Source organism: Dama dama, chromosome 15 (genome assembly GCF_033118175.1).
Source record: "Dama dama isolate Ldn47 chromosome 15, ASM3311817v1, whole genome shotgun sequence".
Lineage (NCBI taxonomy): Eukaryota > Metazoa > Chordata > Mammalia > Artiodactyla > Cervidae > Dama > Dama dama.
The window spans coordinates 59,615,024-59,639,054 of NC_083695.1; the positions used below are offsets into that span (position 1 = coordinate 59,615,024).

Below are 24,031 nucleotides of genomic sequence, written 5' to 3' on the forward strand. Positions count from 1 at the left end.
GCTCTCAGCTCTGAAACAGCCTTGTAAAAATCACAGCCCACTATCCTACTGCAGCTTCTCAAGCACCAAAAGGACAGAAGGGAGATAGATCTCTTTCAAAGCCTAATTGCCAAATAATTATAATTTGTCTGCTGGATCCTAGAATACTGTACTTAAAATGTTGTCTATATTAGACCTGACTTGAAGCTTGCCTAGTGGATAAAACCTTCTCCATGGACTAGGGAGGAGCAGGAGGAGAGAACTAAATACAAATCAATGTTGTTGTAACTGCATGACTGCCTGAAGCATAAATAATATTTGGGGCAAAAAGTAGACTTAACCAGAAAGCTTAAAAGGAGAAACTAGAGAATGAGACAGATATCGGAATACATAGCAGCTTTGAGAAGCTCAAAAATACTCATAGGAATCGAGAAGGACACGTATATACACAGGATTGTGTAGATGCTGAGAACAGACATTAATAGGCCCCAAACTCGCACCTTCGGCTGACGTCGAGGTTCTGCACAAGCCAGAAGTGAAGACCAGGGTGGAGTTGTCAACAGCGTGGTTAAGTGTTAGAGGTGGGCCCCGAAACTCATACAGAGTCCTGCAGCAAAGACTGGGAAACCGACTGCTTCCAAGGAAATCTCTGTTCAGTTGTTGGCTGACCAATAGGAAGAAACTTCAGCGGCCACATACATGCTGTAAAGAATACAGACTTTGCAGAAGTAGTTTTAAAAAGTCATTAAATAATGAGAAACAAGGAAAAGCCACAAGAGGACTCCCTGAGGAGCAGGCAGGAATTTGATTTCCAGCGTTACCACAGTAAAATGTTCAGTTTTCAACAACAAACTGTGAGATAAAACGGACACAAAGTATAGCCCATATATAGGAGAGGAGTGAATCGTGTCACGTGTCTATGGGGAGAACGCATAATTATATTTTTATTTCCAAAGTACTTACACATCAAATATTAAATAATCCAAGCTGGAATTTTGTTAGCGATTGATGTCCGACCTTACTGGATTAAAAATTCCAAAAACAAGCTTTTGCCTAGTTTTAAAACCTTTACTCTTCTGAGATCTCTATACTTACTAGTAATTTTGAAAAGATTATGAGTGGTGACACCAGGTCATTTCTACAGGTCCTTTTATCATTAGACTTCCCTGCAGATGAAAATACACTTAAAGGGTCTTCTAATACCCTCACATTATTCTCTGACTTAACTGGGACCTATGAAACATGCTAACAAGTCTGCATAAGCTGTTCAGAGCTGTTTAGAGACCTTAAGGAGGCCGAGATGATGTGAGCAGACAACAGGATGTCCATGTGCATTGTCTGGCACTTTTGTTTTCTCGCTATCTAGAACGTCAGTCTTCTCATTCAAGATGGGTCAAGTGCCTTTTGATTTAGATGTGACTTTTAACTTCTGTTTTCTTCTTAATGGATACTTTACCATCTGAATTGTGATCAGGTGTTATTTGTAAATAGATTAGTTTCTGTTGGTCTTTGCTTGGAAATATATTTTGCTAGGAATATATTTTGACTGGATAGTTCCACTTTCTGACTTTGTGAATTAAGGAACGTTTCCAAATTGTTGACCTAATTTCCTAGCATAAATAGAAGTAACAATTTATATCTTTAGAAGATTCAATTGCTGGGTTTTGTTTTTGTTTTAATATTGATAACTTAAGATTTGGGGATGTAATTTTCTTTCACAAATTGGTTCATGTTTATCATGTCTACAGCCTCATTTGTGATGGTCATTCTAGATTGGTTCTTATATTTTATTGATGTTTAAGCTTAATGAGTGGATTAGTACTGCTAAGGAAATGAGAAAACCAAGGCATAGTAAAATATTTTCATTAATAATCATTATTTCCTTTAGGGTTTAATGAAGAAATTCATTCGGTGTTCTACACGTGTAACTGTGGGAACTATTAAAAAATTTCTAAGTTTAAAACTAAAACTTCCAAGTTCTTATGAGGTAAGTTAATAATCTAATCTTGATTATTTTGATAATTCTAATCTGAAGGAGAATTCTAACAAAAGAAAGTAAAAATTGAGCATACATTTAATTTTGTGGAAACTTTGGTTATTTTCATGTTAAAAATTTAATTTTGGGATGTAATGTTCTATCTGTGTAATCTGTATTTTTGAATTTAATGTCCCAACTAGAACATGATACTTATAAATTTAACATTTTATAATTAGAGGAGATATTTACCATTAAGTATTCTTGAAATAAATATCCCAGCTAAAATGGATACTTTTTTTTTTTAATGCCTGCATGCTTTATGGTATGTTCTTTTTTTCAGTCTGAGACCTTTTCAATCCATTTTAACATTCTTTGTAGACTTTTTTTTTTCAGAATGTAAAACGTTGTTTTATGAAAAGGGATTTTGTAATTGATATTCATTTAGTTCTGCAGTATGCAAAAGTGATATTGTTTAGCCCTAGGTAACACCAGCATACCGTGTCTACATAAATGTAGCATACTAGTTTCTTTACAGGAGAGGTGAGTTGCCTTGATGTTGAACACAGCACAGCTTGTAATGTGTGCAGTGTTTCAAGAATGTTTATCATCCTAGGGCTATGGCTGTAACATAATGAGGGAACGGCTACCATTTCTCACCCACGCAAATGGCAGTCTTACAACTTGTATTAATTTCCTCTTGCTCCCTTCCGAGTTCCACTAGTAGCACCTAAAAAACCTTTAAGACCAAGGCTAGATTCCTATATAAACAAAGGCATCAAAGGCAACATAGTTTTTTCAGTCTTATATACAATAGTATTCACATGAACAATCATAGCAGAAATAAAATAATACCTGGCAATGCCTGTGTTTAAATCTTAAGTCTGTATTTTGAGGAAACCTCTGAACCTGAACTTATTTTAAAATGTCTTACAAATGACTAATTAATTTGTGGATTAAGGATTAATTCTTATATGTTTGGTCCTACAAATATAAAAAAAATTTCCAGAGACAGCAACTTTTACATTGGGGAAAAAATTGTGAACATTAATCAAACCCATATGTACTTGATAAAAAGTAAAAGATAAAAACGACTTATAACCACAGTGAAATAGAAAATGAAACTTTATAATTTGGTTTTGCTCTTTATTCTCTTCTTGTAAAATACCACTTGCAGTTTTATTTCCTTACTTTCAGGTGTGACTCACTGAGTTATTTTCTAACTTTCAGGAAGTTATTAGAACTGAGAGAATTGTTGCTCTCCTGCAGTCCTATTGTTGGCCATTATTACTACATTTCTTTATAGAAAAGGATAGAAGGGGAAGAGACTGACTCCACAGACAGCTTTTTTTTCTACCCCAATGCTAAGAACTTTCTGTATGATTTTACTAATATTTACTCTTCCCCCCCTTATTTTGCTGCCCTACAAGTAGGCTAGTAATTTTATGAAATACCTAACAGCTGCAGCTTCTATAACAGCATTGGTTATTCGGGCAGGATGGTTTGTTTGGTTTTTAAATGACAATAATAGGAACAGTGTACCTGATTGTAATTGCATCCTAAGTAAACCCCTTTACCTCTTTGCTTATGCATTTTACAGTCAAGATAAAGAAAGTAGAATTCTCTGCTTTCAGTTCAGTTCAGTCGCTCAGTCGTGTCCGACTCTGCGACCCCATGAATCGCAGTACACCAGATCTCCCTGTCCATCACCAACTCCTGGAGCTTACTCAAACTCATGTCCATCGAGTCAGTGATGCCATCCAGCCACCTCATCCTCTGTCATCCCCTTCTCCTCCTGCCCCCAATCCCTCCCAGCATTATCTGCTTTGTTCTTTTAAAAATAGTTTCTGGAAAACATTATGCGGGTCCGTTTATGTCACTATAAGTCATCAAAAAATCAATATAATTTAGCATCTATCTAGTACAATTGGAATTACACTCATTTTATACATAAAGTTCAAAAACCCTATTCTCTGTCTAGCCAGACAAGAATTACTTAAGACCCTTAAAAAGTTCCTTTGGGTTTTTCTGTAAGATGTTACGGAAAAACCTGAATGAACTTTTTTTAGCCAACCCAATATTATACAAGTCACAAACCAAGCAAAGCAGAAAGAGAGAGCCCTGGGAGATTCAGGCCTGTGGTCTGGTCCCTACTGTTCTGTCAACTTGAACGCCTGGAAGGCCCCGCAGATCACATATCCACAGCCATTCATTTACCCTCTGCAGATGCAAACTAATGAAAGTGGCTCCTTCAAATGAGAGATGAATTCCTAAGGTAAATGTGACAGGAGGAACCGTGAGGTTTCCAGCTTGTTCTCATTCAGTAAGAGGCAATCACAGAAACATGTCTGAAACCTCAGAGACTGCACAGTGACTAAGGAGCTTCACACTGCATTTCCAAATTATGTGCTGAACTTGAGGTAGAGGTGTGTGGGACAAGACAGACAGTGGTTCATGTTACTTATGTATGAATTGTTAATACCTATGAGGCAAGCCAGTGCTTTTAATAGAAAGATCCAGTGTTCTTTTCAAATAATGGATACTACTTCTATTTTGATATAACTATTTGAATCTTATTTGAACTTTGAAAAAAATGTGTAAAACTCTTATGAATTGAGAGTTACTTATGTTAATGGATCTGTAACTGTTCTTTTTAAAGTTGGATGTGCTGTGCAATGGTGAAATTATGGGGAAGGATCACACTATGGAGTTCATCTACATGACACGATGGCGACTAAGAGGCGAAAACGTAAATCGCTTTTATATTTACCTATGTGTGTAATTAGTTTATCATTATGTTAATGACATTTAACAGTTACTGAGACACTTTAAAAAAAAAAATGAGGGAAAGAGAAGAAACAGGTTCCTCAGTGACTGCATGATAGCTGATCCCAAGTATAAGACCAAGGTCTGTGTTAAATGTGGTTTTGTTATGTTTAAGGTGAGTTTAAAACACTGATCTGAATATGTTCAGAACTCTACTTAGAGTCGACAAGATGGTACTTCAATTTTTTTAAACCCCAATAAAATATGGAAACTTCTAAGTTCTGCCCTGACTAGTATGTTTAATGGTTAAGATATTTTTGTTTGTGCTAGAGAGGACAGGTAGGGTAGAATCTAGATACTCTTTTTTTCAGGTACCTCCTTTACATTGAAAATATATAAGATTGGACCGAAGGGTAAGTGAGTTTGCAGAGGTTTCTGATACCAGATTTAGATTATTGTGCCTGAGGCCCCAGGAAATATGAGAGAAATGATTAAAAGAAACCTAAGAACATTTATTTTAAAACCCCAAAGGAGTTGGTATTTTGAACTGTATCTTTGATTGGGGTTAATTTGAACGTTCCAGTGTATCTTACCTGAGTTATATGTAATGTCGATACTAGGGAAATCTGAAGGGGTAGGGGTTGCAAGGCTAATTTGTAGCAGTAAGAAATACAGTAGTAATTATAAAAACACAAAATTAAGAACTGTAGCCTCACACAATTACAGTGGTTCAAAAATATACCTATATTGAATGTAAACATTTGTGGAACTGTTTTTTCCCCAGAACTGTCTTGATATGACACAATAATAAATGAAACATGTAACTTCTTAAGTAGAACTTTTTTCAGTTTGCATCCCACTGGGATGATGATGCCTGCCTCGTGAGGCTAAGTTCTCATGACCAGGAGGAATAAATTATATTCTAGTCCTGCTACCAACTGGTTGTGTGCCTTGAGGAACTCATGAAACCTCTCTAGGGCTCCTTTTTATTTTTTTCCTAATTGTCTTTGTATTTGGTAAATTAATGCTTGCCTTTCTATGACATTTTATATATTTTTAAATGGTTGTGTATATATATGTATATATATATCACCCTCATTAATTCTTTCTAACCAAAATGTTCCAGGGACCCAGTGCAGATTGCAAGGGTAGTCAATTCTCTCTTGACAAGCCCTCCTGGGGCCTAAATATTGTGATACTACACATAATAGTAATACCATATTGGTATAATTTTAGCTCTCTTTGATCATGGGACACTTCAGTATGTGTTAGTGCTTGAAACCATCGTTATAAATAGGTTTGCCTTCAGGTTAGAGAGATGTGACTAGTCATCCATGGCAGGGCCTCTTCTGGCACTCACTTGTCCTTCTCGAGGTCCCTTCCCAAAGGTCACCCACACTGCCAGTTATTCTAATGGCAGAGCTCAAAAGAGCTAGTTCACAGAAATTGTCATTAATAAAGTGTATTCAGTCTTTACTACAAGTATGCTTCTGATTACACATTTCTGAATAGTTTAAACCCCCTGCGTGTGTAAGGCATATTTTATTAAAAATTTGTTCCAAAAAATGGTTTTAGCATCTTAAAATTTTTATTCAGGTTAAAAACTAAATCAACAAACACAAATAAAAACCACCCTTGACATTTGGCGCAGCAGTAAGTAGCCTGTTTCATTTTTTTTTAACATGACAACTCTGTTTTTCGTTTGTTCTCCTCTAAACCCATTTCTCCCTCAGCTTCACAGTCTCAGCAGCTGCAAGATTTTCATTTTTCTGGTTTTTCAGATCAAAATCCCTGAAGTCTGTCCTGATTAGTTTCTCCGTCCTTAGCAAATTCTTTGAACTCTGCCATCAAAATACAATAATCAAAATCCAGTTGCATCTTATCAGGTCCTCATTCTGGTCCAAGCCACCATCACTCTTCTCCAGAATTTCTGTAAAAGTCTCTTACCTGGGCTCCAGGCCTCCTCTGGCTACCACCTGTGCCTCCTTCCATCTTCACCTGCTGCTAAGTCACTTCAGTCGTGTCCGACTCTGTGCGACCCCATAGACGGCAGCCCACCAGGCTCCCCCGTCCCTGGGATTCTCCAGGCAAGAACACTGGAGTGGGTTGCCATTGCCTTCTCCAATGCGTGAAAGTGAAGTCGCTCAGTCGTGTCTGACTCTCAGCGACCCCATGGACTGCAGCCTACCAGGCTCCTCCGTCCACGGGATTTTTCCAGGCAAGAGTACTGGAGTGGGGTGCCATTGCCATCTCCATCTTCACCTAGCAAGCAGCAAATTAGAACATGTTTCCGTGCTCTAAATTCTCCAGTAACATCTAATGGCATTTAGATACAAGCTGAAGCCCTTGCCAGGACCTGTACAGGGCGGGCCCCACCCAGGTTTTCCTGTCTTCATCTCGCCCTTTGCTCCTGCCCTCTGGCCCCAGTGGCCTCTGTGTTCTGTTTCCTCTAGTGTGCCAGGCTTGCCCTTGCGTCCCCATGTGTCTGCCTCGCTTGTTCCCTTCACCCCTTCACTCAGAGAACTGTGCTTCTGCATCACCTTTTTAGCAGTCCCAGTCTGACACTTAATCCCTTCTTTGCCTCCCGTTTTCCATAGCATGCCTCTTAGTATGTTTCTTGTTTGTTCCCACGTCAGCTGTAGTCTGAGGGCAGGGTGATGATTTGTTCACTCTGAGTCTCCAGCACCTAAAGCGGTGCCTCGTACAGACACTCAGTGTTTGTTTGAAGAGTAAACTGAATGAAAGCCTTTTATAAGGTAATAGTTATGCCGATGCAGCCTAAAGGTCATTTTGTTCTGTTTCCCATTCGTTTTCTGTTCGTTTTTAAATTTTGCTCATGTTCCAATTAATTACGAGGTATTATAATTAATAAATTCTGACAGTTGGGGTGAAGGTACAAATTAGCAATAAAACAATTTTTTCTTGATTAAGCCCCTTCCAGCATATTTATTGCAGTCATGTCGCTTCCCATCTCTGCCCTTAACTGCCAGCAAGACACCAGATTGTCTGAAAAGCTCGCATTACTCTACCTTCTGGCATTGCCAACTGGCTCTGTCTTGGGCTGGGATTGGTGTTATTTCCTAAACTAATGACCAATTTATGGTTCTTTCACTTCTTGTACTTCTTTCTATTAAACATTTTAATCTACCCAGGATTTGTCCATTTACACACAAACCTACAGTGAGGCTAAGACTCTCGATTTATTCTAAGAAATTTTTTTGGCAGAAATACAATTTATTGAATGATTCACAATTTGCGCCTCACTGTTTCGAGATGTCACCATTGTCTTTGCATATGTATCTAGACATATGTGTACACATGCAGATGTGATATCCATTTTTGTTTCTGGACATTGTTTTGTCCTTCTGAGCAGGACTTATCCTACACCAGCATTTCATATTATAGCTTTTATAAAAATCTGACCACATGACATCGCTACCTAAAACTCTTCAGCTGTCCATTTTCTTTGGGATATAGTTAAATAAAGTTCCAGTTAACTTATAAGGAAACTAGTTGGGCCTTCTCTGTTACTGTATGATGTCTATCAGTATTTGTTAGGTCAAAGCTCTTTATCATTATTTTCTTAGTTGTATTGGCTCGTCTTCCCCATGTATCTAGGTGAGCTTGAGAACGCGATTGACTGGCAGAGCATTAAACTTCCAGGCTGGCTGGGCTGGCGTTTGCGGTCTTGTTCAGTTTGGTGCTGTGGGGTGCTCTCTAAAGCTCTACACTCAAAGTCTGTGGTTTTCTTCCTATTTCACGTTGGACACTGCCTCTGACCTTCTGGGCCTTTGGCAAGGTGACCCCATATTCACATCACCTCTTCCTCATGTCCTCTTGCTAGACTCCTGGGAGAATCTCTGGCAGTCGATTTGCCTCCACTCCTCAAGAGCAGGACATCTCTGTCTGTACCACTCAGCATCTGGGCCACTCCCCACCTTTATCCTGGGGCTGGTCCACTTCAGGCTCAGCCTGTTTACTTTTCTCTCTGCTCTTTCTGGATCCTTGTCTTCTTCATGTTGCATTTTTGAAAGACTTTTATCTTTAGGAATTGCCTATCTGGTCAGACTTAGCTAAGTCCTAGAAATTTTTCAGTTCATAACAGTATTTGTGCCTCAAGATCAGTGTTCCTCTTTTGCTTATTAGTGGGAGAAAATGGACCTTTTTTAAAAACTGTTGCTTCTCAAACTTGTGTGCAAATCACAAAACACCTGGGGATCTTGGTAAAATACAGATTCTGATTCAGTAGTTCTAGAGTGAAGACAAAAATTCTGCATTTCTGAAAGCTCCCAGGGGATGCCTGTGCATCTCATCTTTGGACCATCCTTTGAGAAGTGTGTCCCACTTCTGACACATCTTTTGGACTTCCTGGTGGCTCAGACAGTAAAAAATCTACCTGCGATGTGGGAGATCCAGGTTCGGAAGATCCCCTGGAGAAGGGACTGGCTACCCACTCCAGTATTCTTGCCTGGAAAATAACCATGGACAGAGGAGCCTGGTGGGCTACAGTCCATAGGGTCACACAGAGTCAGACACAACTGAGAGCAACTAACACTTGAGTAATAAGATTTTAGGAGACATGATATATGACCATTGGTTTACTCTGTGGTTTCCACGTCTGTACTAATACATGTATTCTGCTTAAAATGTCCATGCAGTGTTTTCATCACATTTTTTAGAACATAAATGGGATCATATGTATTGTTTTGCAACTTATTTTTCTCATGTGTTGATATGCCTTGTGGAGAATCAGTAAATTTTAAACTAATTCTTTGTAACAAATTGTTAGTATTCCATTTGTGCAGCTATAGCATAATTTGATTAGTACTCATTCGGTGGACATTTTTCAAATTAACATTACAGACATGCTCTTTTCCAGTACATACATCTTTTTGCACATGTGGAAGCATATTCATTGGCTAAATTCCAGGTGTGGATTTACAGCAGAATGTGCATGTTTTAAATTTTGATAGATACTGATAAATTGTTCTCTAAAAAGGTTTTCACAGTTTATAATAATACCAATAATGTGTGAGTGCCCATTTTCTGACACCCTCACCAGCACTGCATATTTTCACTTTTGTGTTTCTTATGTAAAGTTTCTCTCCAAATCCATTGCTGCTTTTTTTTCCCTTATGAAGTTTGTGTGTTTCTTACTGACTTCTGGGAGTTCCTTATGTGTCTGGATATTCATCTTCGTTATGATTGTTGCAATTATTTCCTCCTAGTTGTATGGTGCTGCATAGTTTGCCTCGGTTTTTTGATCCTTAAACTTGCAGTAATAATACCAATCTTAAAAAAATTTTAGTAAGAACTAATGAAATATTATTTAATAAGGCACTTAGCAGGGTGCCTGACATAATAAATATTGTGTTATTAATAACTTACATATGTTTGCTTTCATTATTATTATAATTCTATACTCCTACACTTGGTCTCATGCCTGCGAGCTTACTCGTACTGTCTCTTCAGCCTCAGCTTCCCCGTGAACTCATGTTCTTCCTGCTTCCCTTTCCTTGGGTAGGTTGAGTACCTACTCTCAGGACTCCCCCATTCCCAGATAATCCTGGTTGCTTTTATGGCTTCCAGCAACCCCTGCCAGTCCCTACCTAAAGTTATTCCACCATGTTTGTCTTGCTGTGCTTTCTTTTCATTACCAAGCAATTTTAGGAAAAACAAACATCTAGCTTAACTGATATCAAATAGATTAATAAGAAAAAAATACCACTTAGTGAATCTTACCCCTTTCCACCCAACTCCTTCCTTGGTAAATGCTGTCTGGGACTTGGTTGCATAGTTAGGCAAAGCCCGACGGGCCAGAGGAGGGGAGGAAGGTTGTCAGGGAGAGCAGTGCAGGGCGTCTCTTAACAGTGTTGATGAACCCTGTCCAGAAATTCAGAGACTAACTTCTAGAGGAAATATTGCTATCTATGTTTTCATTTTGAAGAGCCATGCAATGTTGAATTCATAAATGTAAAATTTTAAAGTGTGTGTTTTTATATTTAATAGTTCCATTATAGTTCAAATATTTATGCTTAATAAGTGTTCAACATAATATGGAAAAATCAAGATTTGGCAATGACTTTTTAAATATGAATGGCTAGTTGCTCAGATGGTTAAAGCATCTGCCTGCATTGCAGGAGACCCAGGTTCAGTCTCTGGGTCAGGAAGATCCCCTGGAGGAGGAAATGGCAACCCACTCTCCAGTATCCTTGCCTGGAAAATCCCATGGACAGAGGAGCCTGATGAGCTACAGTCCATGGGGTCGCAAGGAGTCGGACACAACTGAGTGACTAACACACACACACAAACTCTTAAAAGACAGTGGATTTAGAATTGAATCTATTCACTAGTTTAAAAACATGTTCATTCATTGGTTCACTCATGACCCTTTTTCTGAGTGGCTGCTGTGTGCCAGTTCTGCCCCTTAGCTATTAAGATTGCAAATATGAATAAGATCAGACTCAGGGATCTCACAGTCAAATGCTATTAAAATAGTTATAGAGACGAAGAGTCTAATGTGAGGAACATAAAGGACCCCATCTTAAGCAGAAAATGGGTCCCCTACAGGCTGAGACAAGCTCCCTGCCCCCTTGCAGAGCTCTGAGACTCTTAAACAGTGGTTGAAGAAGAGATCTAGGAGAGATTAATCACAGGAAAAGATGGGAGAGAGAAGGCACCTCTCCTGGATTGAGAAGGCAAGGGTTTTCTCATGAATTTAGTATTTGAAGAAGAGATGGATAAGATAGGTCACCGTTTTGGTAAATATTTGCAGAATGTTAACAAAATTCATATTTAGAGACTAAAATTATTTCACGTTAAAATTTACCAGTCACTTAAGTTATTAGTCTTTTTCCAAAAACAACTGCCATATTTTGGAAAGTGTTTACTTAAAATTAATCATGTTGCCTCATGTTTGACATGAAAATATTTTAAATATGTATCCAGTTGTGGATGCCTCTTATCTGATGAGTTCATCTCCTCCGCAGTTTCGGTGTCTGAACTGCTCAGCTTCGCACGTCTGCCCTCAGGATGGCCCTTTGTATCAGGTAAGAGGCACTCACGACTGTACATATGACCCTAATGACGCCTGCCCGCCGCAAAGGTGACCACTTCCACCCCAAATGCAAGGTCCCAAGACACGTCACTTGGCGGAACTCAGACCTATTTGAGCTACAAAGCTTCATCTTTTCAACTTAGGTCCCCAAAGTTTCCACTTATTTTAGTTCTCTTGAATTATCTAATTTTACAAAACTAAAAATTAAGTTATAAATGTTAAAGCCATTATTTATGCATCCTGCAGTTTTAATAACTACCAGCTTCAGCCTGCAAGCAATCTCTGCTCCATATTGAATCTCTGCTCTGTACTTAACACTTATTTGTGTGTGGTTTTTTTGGTTTTTTTCATTGTTTATTCCCCCACAAGTGAAAGAAAAAAATGCCAGATTAGGAAAGGCTAAATAACAGCAATAGCTAAATGTAGTTGTGAGCTTGCTTACTGGACCTGCCCTAAGGACTATACTGAGTTACCTCTTAGCGCAGAATGATAGTGAGCGGATTTAGTAATGCACTGAGAAAGTGAACATGCCTCTGAGGAAAGTTTATCTAATAAAACTGCATCTTAAAAATTTGGAAAACAGAAGAGACGAAGTGTGTAATATAGTAAAGGTTACTGTTGAGTACAGAGATGATGTAGGATCACCCTTAATCCATGTTTTAGTCATAGTATTTATTAAAAATATAGATTTTTAATTAGTCTTCATCATTATTTTCTTGGAGCCAAGAAGGGAGAATTGTAATTATATACAACCTTAACTAGCAAGTTTACCTCTGATGTTTCTATTTTAGGGTTAGGACAAATAAATATATGTTAAGTATTGAAAGAACCATTTCAATGAAATCAAAAGTGTTAAATTAGCAATTTATCTAGAATTTCCTTCAGTCTCATTGTCAGTTCTGTGATAGTGCAAATCCCCACACATTAAAATGTGTGTTTCTTAATACACACTGGTTAAGTCCTGGGTGTATGTGTATTTAGTAATAGAGTAAGCAAATTTAGCAACTATAAAGGCCAAGAGAAAATCATTTAGAGAAAAAAAAGCAATCATCCTTATCCTTATGTAATGAGGGTGGGGGGCAAGTGAATAATTTAACTGAACTGGTGAAATGTGTGTAGATACTGTAGCTGATTTTTAACTACACAGCTGATTTGGGGATGAATTGTGGTATTCCTGGCCTTAAGTTATAACTTGTACAAATGTGGCTTTTTATTTTTATTCTCAGTACTGATGTCTGTTTGTTTCCTGAGAAATAAAGGTATTCTTAAACTCTGACCTAAAGTTTTAGGAAACTAGAGTAAGACCAAGTTTTCAAAAATCCACACACGTTTCCTTTTTTTTCTGCAGCACTTCGTTATGGAGTATAGTCCGGTCAGAAAGTTGAACTTGTAATTAATAGGATGCATCTTTAGCCAAAAATCAACTAGAAAATTTCAAGGAAAAAATTATCACTGTTTTATTATAAGAAAATATTATATGTATAGCTTTATATGATTAAATCTTTTAATTTTGTGAAAATTTGGTGAAATCATTTTGTAGGAAAAATTCTAGTGAACGAACATTCACCCAAGAAGAAAGAAAATGTAAATCACTAAGTTATGAAAGACATAGAACAATATTAAAGAATTATTTCTTCAAAGGCTACCTAAATATAAAACTACTTTGGTCACATTCTCTCAGATTTTCAGGGAATAGATCATTCCCATCCTAAATTGTTAATTTTAAGTAATTGAAAAAGATGGAATTTTACCAAATTCATTTTACAGATGTAACATAATCATGAAGGCAAAAACTGATAGAGAACCTCCAATTAGAACACACAAGTATCAAGTCTCATTTTGAACATAACAAAGATGATAAATAATATACTAAGTGTACTAAAATAATATGCTAGAAGAAGAATAAACCAAGACCAAATAGTATTTTTATCAGACATTAAAGAATAGCTTAAAGCTGGGGGGAGCAATTATATGTATTAAGTAAAATAAATGTCAATAGATATACTAAAAGGGCATTTGTTAAGATTCACATTTTTCCTACAAACTTATTTTGAAAATTTTTCAAGACAAAGAAGTTGACATAACACAAAGAAATATCCTTAACTTTTAGATTTATCAGTTAACATTTTGCTACATTTTTTGCCCCTTCTTTCCCTTTCTTCCTCTTTTCCTCTCCTTATCTTATTAATCTTTTAATAAATATATCTCTTGTTTCTTTATGGAGCCATTTGAAATTAAATTGTACATATCATGACAGTTGACCACAAAGTACTTCAGCATATGTTCCCTGAGATTAAAGACATCCTCATATATAATCACAGTACATCATACAGAACAAATTTAAATATTATAGCGGTCAGTTCTTCCTATGATTATGAAGTTTAATATAATTTCAAACACATTTTTTTTTACCAGATTCTTGTTTAACTTGACAAAGTCAGTCATTCTCAAGTTCATCAGGAAATAAAATTTGGCACTTTTGGTCAGTCACATTTTTAAGTGAGTAATCCCAGGGCATATGCACAGCCACATACTAAAATGTCTTTTAAAGCTGAAATAATTAAAATTGGGTACTAACTTAAACAGACACATGGATAAAAAGCAGAGCTCAGGAACTCACTCTAGTATGTATGAATCTATAAAGAGTATTTCAAATTAATGGCAGGTACCAAGCTTTATTAACAAATACTTACTGAGCACTTAATTATGCACTGGGCAATCTTGTAGGCCCTGGGAACACAGAAGTAAAAGTGAAAAAAATTTGTTTCCCTCATGGAGCCTATACTCTAATGATGGTAACAGATGAAAATCAAATGAATAAATTTTATTGTGTTAGAAGAAAAATTGAAGTAGATAAATAGAATATTTTAGATGAGATAGCTAAGAGAAGACCACTTTGAGGTGGCGATTTTTGACCAAAAAGAAGTGGGAGTAATAGCTGTGTGTCTCTCTAGGGTAGAGCTTTCCAGGCTGAGGCTGGACAGAGATCTAGAGGCAGCAAGGTCGTGTCTGGTGGTTTGAGGGCTGCAAGGTGGCCAGGGGGCCTGGAGCAGAGACAGCAGTTGACCGGGGAATTAGGACACCTGGAGTGTAGATGTTGGGGTGGGATGTGATCTTGTAGGGTTTGCTTTCAGTTAACTGTTCTGAGACTATTAGTTGTGGGGGGGGGTGGCGGGGAATTCAGTCCATACCTCACATTATATGTGTTTCTCATGGCTAAAATGGTGCACATTAAAAATGAGACCATCAAAGATCAAGAAGAAAACATAGCTAAATAACTAATCTCAGAGTAAAAGATGAACTTTCTCAATGTGTTTAAATGCAAAAGGGAAAAAAAAAAAACCAGACAAACCAAGTTGATTACTAATACTGAAAAATACATGGCAGATGTCCCACACATTTTAAAAAGTACATGCAAAAATACCATAAATAAGGAATATTTGTATATATACAAATAAAAAACGAAAAAATTCCAACCAATGAAGACCAGGCCATTTTACTTCCCTCTTTTCCTTTATCCTAGTAGAATTGGTGATGAATTCTTCTACTTATGATAATGGATTTTTGAATGAGTGACTGACTTATTTGCAGAAAGTGTACAGATTTAACAGAGTCAGGAATGGAAAGCAAAGCTAAAGAGGTTATTGTAATGAGAGACAAGCTGTAGGATGGGAAGAAGTCAGGGTAGTAAGAGTCTAGGTAGCAGTCTTTACATCTGGCTGAACTTCAGAACATCCAGGGAGTTTTCTAAAATAGATTTCGGAGTCCACTCACAGATATTCTGATTCAGAGGGAACAGAATAAAGTGTAAAATAAAAACAAGTAAGCAGAATTTAACCAAAATAGATTTAGACCATAGAATCTCAGTCCACCCCTTTCATCTATAGGAATGGAAGCAGTTTTCTCACAGGATTTTTGCATTTACCTACTAGGAGACAAGGGGGAAACAAGCCAGTGGCCATCTCAGCCTTTCTTGGTTCCATAAAAGTATCTCCTGGAAATTTCATTTTAAAAAGGGGAGTCCACAGCTTTCAGAATAGGAAAAACCATTGGTTCTTCAGACCCTTTCTGACTGTGATGTTTGAATTCTACATGATACGGCAAAACAGAGGGCAAAAGACACAAAAGTGGTGGTGTGGCTTTTCCTGCAGAAAGCTGTCTCCTCTCCGGGGCTACATGTGGTTACCTTCCCTTTGTGGGGCTAGCTGAAGGATAGTCTGAACCACTCAATTTCATGATAGTCAAGTCCAAATATTTAGTAGGATCAATTGTCGAAAGGAGGCGGTAACCTAAATGTTTCCTCTAACAATTAGTGACTTGTTTTTCAGCATTTTTTAAAGGACCATTAAATATTAAATGCTACAAATAAAAAAGTGTCAAACTTACTTAAAATGTGTGATTTGTAAACAGTGCCCCAGTTTCCTAGATTCATAGCACGTGTGTGTGTCAGTCGCTCAGTCACGTCCGACTCTTCGCAACCCCATGGACTATCGCCCACCAGGCTCCTCTGTCCATGGGATTCTCCAGGCAAGAATACTGGAGCAGGTAGCCATTCCCTTCTCCAGGGGATCTTCCCAGATCTCCCGCATTGCTGGCAGATTCTTTACCATCCTAGCAGAAGGTCTGTTAATTGGTGATTCAGTGGACTGGCACGGAGAACAGCTCTGATGGAGTCCGGCCTGCGGGCTGGTCTTGTACGGCGCCACAGGTGAATGAGTGAATGCCCCCCAGCAGCGAGAGCGGTCTGTCCTCACAAACCCTGCCTTGCCCTAAGTACTGACAGTAGTACTGTTCACATATGCAACCACTATGACACCCACAATCCTTTGAACTTTACCTTTGTTGCAAATTATGGAAAAGTTGACTGTCTCTAGCACATAATAGTTTAAAAATATAATGATAATTAGTCTTAATTGTCATAATCACTATTCCCAAGAACTATTGTAAACCATAACTGCACATTTTTTAAAGATTTTTATGTATAATCTGTTTTTATATCCACACAGTCTTACTCATCATCTGTTTTTATTTTATAGTCATACCCCATGGTATTGCAGTATCGACCAAGAATTGATTTCGGTTAGACCAGGGGGCCTCGATCCCACTGAGTGAATCCTACACTATGTGTTTACTCATCGACAGATTGCACAGTGAAAGGCGTGTGGACTCGAGGGACACAGCCAGAGTTTCAGCATGCGAATAAGGCCATTGTCTGTTTCTAAATTGTCAGTTGCATTTATGTTGTTTCTATCAAGAGCAAACCAAGTGCCATTCTGCTACTGAACCATCTGCATAAGGTATCTGTGCCGTCTCCCAGTGTACAATACAAGTCATGGCTGAAATCAGTAGGTGTGCGGCCATGACCTAGCCTTCTGAATATTTTGCTTGCCTGTTCCAAGATTGTTCTAATGTTTGATTACACTAGTAATATGGCTCAATCTTTGTGGTGTTGCAGTTTTCACATACTTACTATTTGATTAATTCTTGTTTAAATAGAGTACTGTACAAGGAACTAATAATTATTATATCTTGAAATTATTTTGTATGGGAAATATATTTAGAGAAATGGCCTTTGAGCCACTGTCCTGTTTGCAGTAAGCTTTTTGTGTGCAAAATAGTTCACTCTTGAGTGTGCAAGTCCTTTTGGGAAGAATTGTTCTGTACATGAGAGCACATTATAACTGTAGGCATTTGGGGTCATCTGTCTGTGTAGTCTACCAGTTGCACAAGGAGGGCCTGTTTGCCTTCCAGAAAATGTACATGACTCTTTGGAGAGTGAAGTGAGATTCATAACCATTTGAAATGTTGGCAGCTGATCACATTCACTTCTAACTAAACCCATGTTTCGGTGAGGTTAATCTTTCATAATGCCTTATGATGAGCGGGTGCTGCTTCGTGAGACGTCATTGCCATTGTGTAGCCCACATTACTGTGTGCATCATGATATTGTGGTTCTTGATCTAACAAGTACATTGTTTCCCTCTTTCAGTTGGCCTTAGGTGTGTGTCAGTGTGGCATGCAGAAAGTTATGATGATTTTAAGTACTAGGGTTTTTAGAGCAGGTAACATTAGCTATTCTATGGATTTCAAAAATCTCAAAGCAATTGTAGATTAAAACTGTTAGTAACCTGTCACATTTCCAAACCATATGCATAAAATAGAACAAATACTGTGTCATAGATAAATATGCTAACCAGAATTAATGGTTTGAGGATATTTCATTTTAGATCCTGTAGTAATTAGTGGGAACTGGGATTCTTATTTTATAAATAAGTTCTTTAAGGTCAGATCTATGATAATGTCCTTGGTTTTGCAGTTTTGTTAAGTCTTCCATTCCTTTTGAGATGAGTCTGCAAGTCAACGAAAGTCTTGTTACCTTAAATTATATGAAGAACTTCATTTTAAACCTCTTACAATCTACACTGTTTCTCATAAACTTTGGAAATTAAGTTTGACTAATTGCTTTGAAACAAAGTTAACCTCTGAAACTTAGGAAATAATCTTAAAAGTTAGGAAAAATATTTGTTTTAGAAATCTGATATGAGCACAATCTGTGTGTTACACACATAGCTTTTATACTGTATTTTCCAGTAAAATGTATCATAAGCTAATGCCTTCTAAATCTCAAAATGCTTCTTAGAAATAAAAGTGTATGACTCTAAGAAACACAAAATACAGCTAAATCTTGATGCATTTCACAACATAAAAGGCTGAAACGTCGTCGTCATCTTTTCCGTATATCTTTGTTTCAAGTCAAAAAGTCTAAAGTTTTCTGTTGTTTTTGGCCTGACTTTTGTGGAAAAGGTCATGGCAATATTTTTAAAAATTTAATTTTGTTAAATTATGTTTGTGCTTGGAAGGGCTCACAAACAGAATTTAAAAGGCAGATTTTTAAAAATTCTTTAAAAATGGTTGGAACAGACCATTACACTAAACCAAAAATTGAATTTACTCTCCAGCTACAGAAATTATTTTGCTGTGCTGTGAAATCCAGTTCCCTGACATCTCTAAGGCATTTTTAGATTTCTTATAAATTTGTCACATCTAGGTCAGTGATTACTTATGGAAGTTGATTTTTAATTAACTCAAAATGAATTGAGAGTGCATTTTAAAATCCACAACTGAGACCTGGATGTTTTTGGGTCCCCAGCCAAAACTTACAGCCTTAAATGAGTTTTATATACATGATCTCTTTAAATTTGGCCTGTTGCCTCATCTTATGTAATGTCTCTATTTTCCAAGGAAATATATAGGAAGTAATTACGGAATTGAGAATAGTTTTGTATAGAATTCCTTTATTTAATGTTACTGTATTAACGTTTTTATTGAAATGCAGTGGAATATGTGCCAAAACATGTGAAAACCCTTGCATAAAGAAGGGCATCTGTTATATGGGGAAAGGTACACATTTTATGATGGTCCTGAATAATGTGGTGTTGCTGTTTGAACCACAGACTTCATATTTTCAACTATGTTTTTTAAGTATGGGACTACTTTCATGTCTAGTAATACACTAATCCCTAATTATCCCGAGTCAGATTGTGAAATTTGTAAGAAACCAGATATAGAAAAAATACACAGGCAAAAATAGGTAGGTGGTCAGTTTTACAAACTTGGGGTGCTAATAAAATTAACTCTTTATACAAATAGCCTATATAAATAATCATCAGAATCTGCAAAATTGGAGAATAAAACTAAGTTTTTCTTTAATCTCTTGTTTCCTAAGCAACAAACTGAAAGAATTTACTTCCATAAAAGATTTTGTAATTGGTTATCTCTGCTTTAGATATCATAGATGTCCAAGGGTCAAGGGACCATAGATCTAAAGAAGGCCTGTGAGTTATAAGACATCAGTTTAACTGAAGTAATCACATTAGTTAATAGAAAAATCCAAATATGGCCCTTTCTCCAGGTTAACAAAATGCTTTTAAGTATTTAAAAAAAAAAAAAAAAGGTTCACTGATGAGGTGATATTAGGTCATTCAGTCTGGGGTCCAGGTACCTTGGGTGATGCTTTTAGAAAAGTATATTATTTCTTTATTCATTAAAAGTCTGTCCCATATTAATATGCTACATTTTATAAATGTAATGAGTTTGCTCAACTATATGTAACCTAAATTAAAATGATTCTTTAAGGGGGAAAAAAGTATGTTATATAATATTGTGAACTGTTTAGCTTTATTGAACTATTTAAGAGAAAGTGCCTCATTGCTAAAGTGCATTTCTGTTTTAGATTTACTGCATAAGTTTTGAGTTTTCTGTCCCTGTCTCTTATCAATGGTTTTATATCTAAATAGGCTCTTGTAAGTTAGAGTAATCTCTTTTTGAAAGATTTTCATAAGAAAATAGATATCACCAAAGACATTTTAGTGTTAATAACCATGTTAGAGAGACAGTTTTAACTGTTTGGAGGTTGGAAATTTTTAGACTGCAATTTACTTTTATATAATTAGGCAATAACCTTGAGTAGTTGCTAAAATATCACCAAAGAAAGACTTTAAACTTAATTTTCATGGTAAGATCAATCAAATGCAGGTTTTTCTTGCAATAATCAGAGCATACTTCCTTTCAGCCATGTTTCTTGTTTTTCCAGCACCATCTGACAGATCTTAGGAAATTCTCAAAGGTGAAAAAGAGATTAACACAACCAGTAGCCTCCCTCTGGATGAAAAATGGGAGAAATACATAGTTTGGAGAGAAAATTGAAATTGAGATTTTAAATTCTAATTTGAGAAGCTTTTTATCCCATGGAGGTGATACGGACTAAAATTAGACTTATTTAGTTCCTGGGTTCTTAGTAATATGAGAAATTTTATTAAAGACAGACTTTGGTAAAAGTGCTGACATGCTTACTTGTGTAGAAAACAGTACATTCTCTTGGACTCACATAAGTAAATGCTTTTTCTGTATCCAAAAGCAAAAATTTTCCTAAAGGCCTGTGGGTTTTTTTTTTTTTAAAGTAACTCTTTGTCTTGTTTCTCAGCAGTTACTTTGCTTTTAGAATTTAACCGTACAGCCAAATTCGGCAAGAAGGGCCCCAGATGAAGAGCGTGTACATCAGGTTAAGCCCTGTCCTCACACTGATATTTTGGGGAGCCCGTGCTGTGGGCCACTTCAAGTAAAGCTCACGCTAATGAAGTCTTCCTGACAGGCCCCTAGGTAAACTTCCTGGGGTAGGGTAAAGAAGGATGTGCTCATTACATACTCTGGTGGACCACAGGGATTTGCCAGCAGGCTTTACTTTATACCAGTGAGACGTAGATACTGGTGTGGGCATTACAAAAAAGAGTTTGCCATAGCTTTCATTTTATGGGTTGGAAATATAAAAATATGAAATGCTATCATTTTAAGATATACGCCTGTCCCTACAATAAGGAATATAACCTGTCTGACAGATCTGGTGTATAAAAATTGGAAAACATGCTAAAACTCAAACCCTCTGAAAGCACAAAATAACCAACTAATTCTGGATTTACTTGATACACTTAGTTCAGTAGTATTTTGTTGAAAAAAGTTCAGATTGAAAGTTCATTAAAAATACTTAAATATTACATCACAGGGTTTTCATAAGTTTTTTCTCAAAGCAGTAGCATTTTCCCAGTAATTTAAAAATGATTTCCTTCCTAATGTAATATAGTTTTCACAAGTAGTGTGTTTATTTGCTATCCTGACTATATTTTCAAATACAATTAAAATGCTTGAGCACTTCCTTTTTAGAAAGTTATGGAATTAAACAAAAAGAATTTAAAATGTGTGTGTATACTTGCTATGCCCCTTTTTCTAGGATTCAAACCTTGAGACATTATTCAGAAATGCGTTTTAATTTTAATTGTCTTTAGAATCAAGTGAAACATTAAATACTGGGTCCAGTTTTCTTCCATTTTTCAGAGCTTCATGGAATAAGAAACCAGTCTAGTGCAAACTGAAGATTAAATATTTCTGGGCAGTGCAGAGATAGTGAACAGATTATGTGTATGTGGACTTCACATCAGTCCAGCATAGCAGGCGTTCTGCACATTAGAAATGGAATGGGATCAGCCTAACATTGTTTGCAGGCGGTTTTCTTTTGCTATATTGTTTTGGATGGGGATGGGGCCCAAGTGTCCTTATGAAGCTGTGGTCGGCGACAGGAGCTTGTGGGGGGAGCACCAGTGTTCTGCGTTTCCTGCTTCTGGCAGCACAACAGCAAGCACCAGTTCTTAACAGAGTAGCCCTCACGTTAAATTAAACCATCATAGACTATATTGTACAGTTCTGTTGCTAATATTCCTTTGAAATATGAAATATTTTAAGCTTTCTTTTTGTCAAAAGTGGTAACATCTTAATACAAATAAAAACCTTTTTGTGGTTGTAAGATTTAGCTTATAAATCATTCAAATTGAAGTGAAACATTACCAGGTCATTGTTAATGACTTAGTCTATTAAGAATATATGTATTTTTGTAAAGGGAAAGCACTTGTAGATATTTAATCAGTACTATATGTCTGTTTTGCAGAAATAAAATGCTGCTTAGAGATTCTCTTTAAATATTTTTTATTTTTGTGCTCAAATGTATTTTCTGTTGATCTATGGAATGTTCTGTACAAAGCTGTATGGTTGTACTGTTGGGCTAGATACTTTTGTTTTTTAAAATCTGGACTTAGCCAAGTATATTTGACCATGTTAAAAATAGTATCTTTGTTATTAAAAACTTGATTGCATAATTTGTTGTCTGTCATCCTTCATATCAGTATTTGCAGATCATAACCTTCATTTAAGAGTTTCCATTAAGTATTATTGTAGCAAATTTTATGAACATTTGTTGAATATTTGAGATAAAAAATCTTTAGGAAATATTTATTAACTGTTTACTTTAGAGATGGCAGACTGGCCCTCAAATAATACTACAATTTTCACACAAAACCCACTGGAAAAAAAAATAATAATAATAAAAAAAATAAATAAAAAAAAATAAAAAGTATAACTTTAAAAAAAAAAAAAAAAACAGTAGTATGCAAATTCTATTCAAGTTCCCATAAACTACAGACCAGGAGACACTGGAACATATCCAGCGACATAAAACAAGGTGCAAAACTTTCATGGTCTAAAGGTATTGAAATCATACAGAGTCTGTTCTCTTATCACTGTGGAATTATGTTAGAAATCAATACCAAAAGATATTTGAAAACAACCCACATATTTTCAAGTGCAGTGACATTTACCAAGAGATCTTTGACTTAGCCATTGAAAGCCTCAGTAAAGTTAAAAGACTGAAAAAAACAGAGGGTGACTACTGAGAAGAAAACATTTAAATGAGAAGTTAATATCAAAGATACTTTAAAAAACCTGTGTATTTGGAAATTAAGAGTCTACTACAGGAGCCATACAAGGTAAATTAGAAAATATTTGTAAACAATAAAAATGAAAAGAGAATTTATCATAATTTGTTGCAGTTAAAGCTGCCCAATGCAACTAAATACAATGTGTAATCTTGAATAAGATATGAAAACAAATAATGGACGCTAGCATAAAATTTTGTGAAATTTGAACAAAATTTGCAGTTAATAACCTATCACATGTTAATTTCCTGTCTTGTTTTGTTTGGTTTGGTTTTACAACATAGTGTTTCTTTATATACTCTGAATTGGATTAGAAGTTTCAAGCCTCATTCAATATTTTTTTAATCACAAAGATAATAAGCTTTCTAGACTTTTAGCAGTAATACTAGATTACTAGTAATACTAGATTAGATTACTACTGTTTAGCAATAATACTAAAATAAATGGAACTATGTTAAAGTTTTGAGTGAATATAAATTAGAAATCTAGCATTCTATTCATAGTCAAGTGTAATCAAAATGTCTAAATTTTTTAGTTAGGCAAAAAAATCATACATTTTCTAAAACATGTAATATACATACTACTTATATTAAAAAATGTTAGTCACTCAGTCGTGTCCCACTTTTTGTAGCCCAACAAGCTCCTCTGTCCATGGAATTATCCAAACAAGAAACCTGGAGTGGGTAGCCATTTCCTTCTCCAGGGGATTTCCTGACCCAGGGATCAAACCCGGGTCTCCCTCACTGCAGGCAGATTCTTAACTATCTGAGCCACCTATTTGTATTTATGTATACAAAAGCTTTTCTACTGCACTTGATAAAGGCCTGAGAAAGTACAACAAAAAAGAGATGGAGAAATTGGAAAACAAATGAAATGAGAGCTCTAAATATGAAATAGAAAAAAAGTGAAACAAACCAGATAAAAGATCATTACACA

The 24,031-nt window shown here is 36.3% G+C and overlaps 1 protein-coding gene across 5 annotated transcripts in view; it reads left to right on the forward strand.

The window, feature by feature from the left end:
- The window catches only part of PCGF5 (polycomb group ring finger 5), a 118,568-nt gene extending 96,088 nt beyond the window's left edge, over positions 1-22,480 (forward strand). For 4 of the 5 annotated variants that reach the window (XM_061162168.1, XM_061162167.1, XM_061162169.1 and 1 more), the window contains exons 7-10: positions 1,868-1,966; positions 4,614-4,703; positions 11,710-11,769; positions 16,814-22,480. In XM_061162168.1, coding sequence (XP_061018151.1) covers positions 1,868-1,966; positions 4,614-4,703; positions 11,710-11,769; positions 16,814-16,861 — 297 coding nt within the window. In that variant the 3' untranslated portion in view covers positions 16,862-22,480. The remainder of the gene's footprint in view (positions 1-1,867; positions 1,967-4,613; positions 4,704-11,709; positions 11,770-16,813) is intronic. The other variant, XM_061162171.1, reaches the window with a different exon arrangement.
- The last annotated feature ends 1,551 nt before the right edge of the window (positions 22,481-24,031 follow it).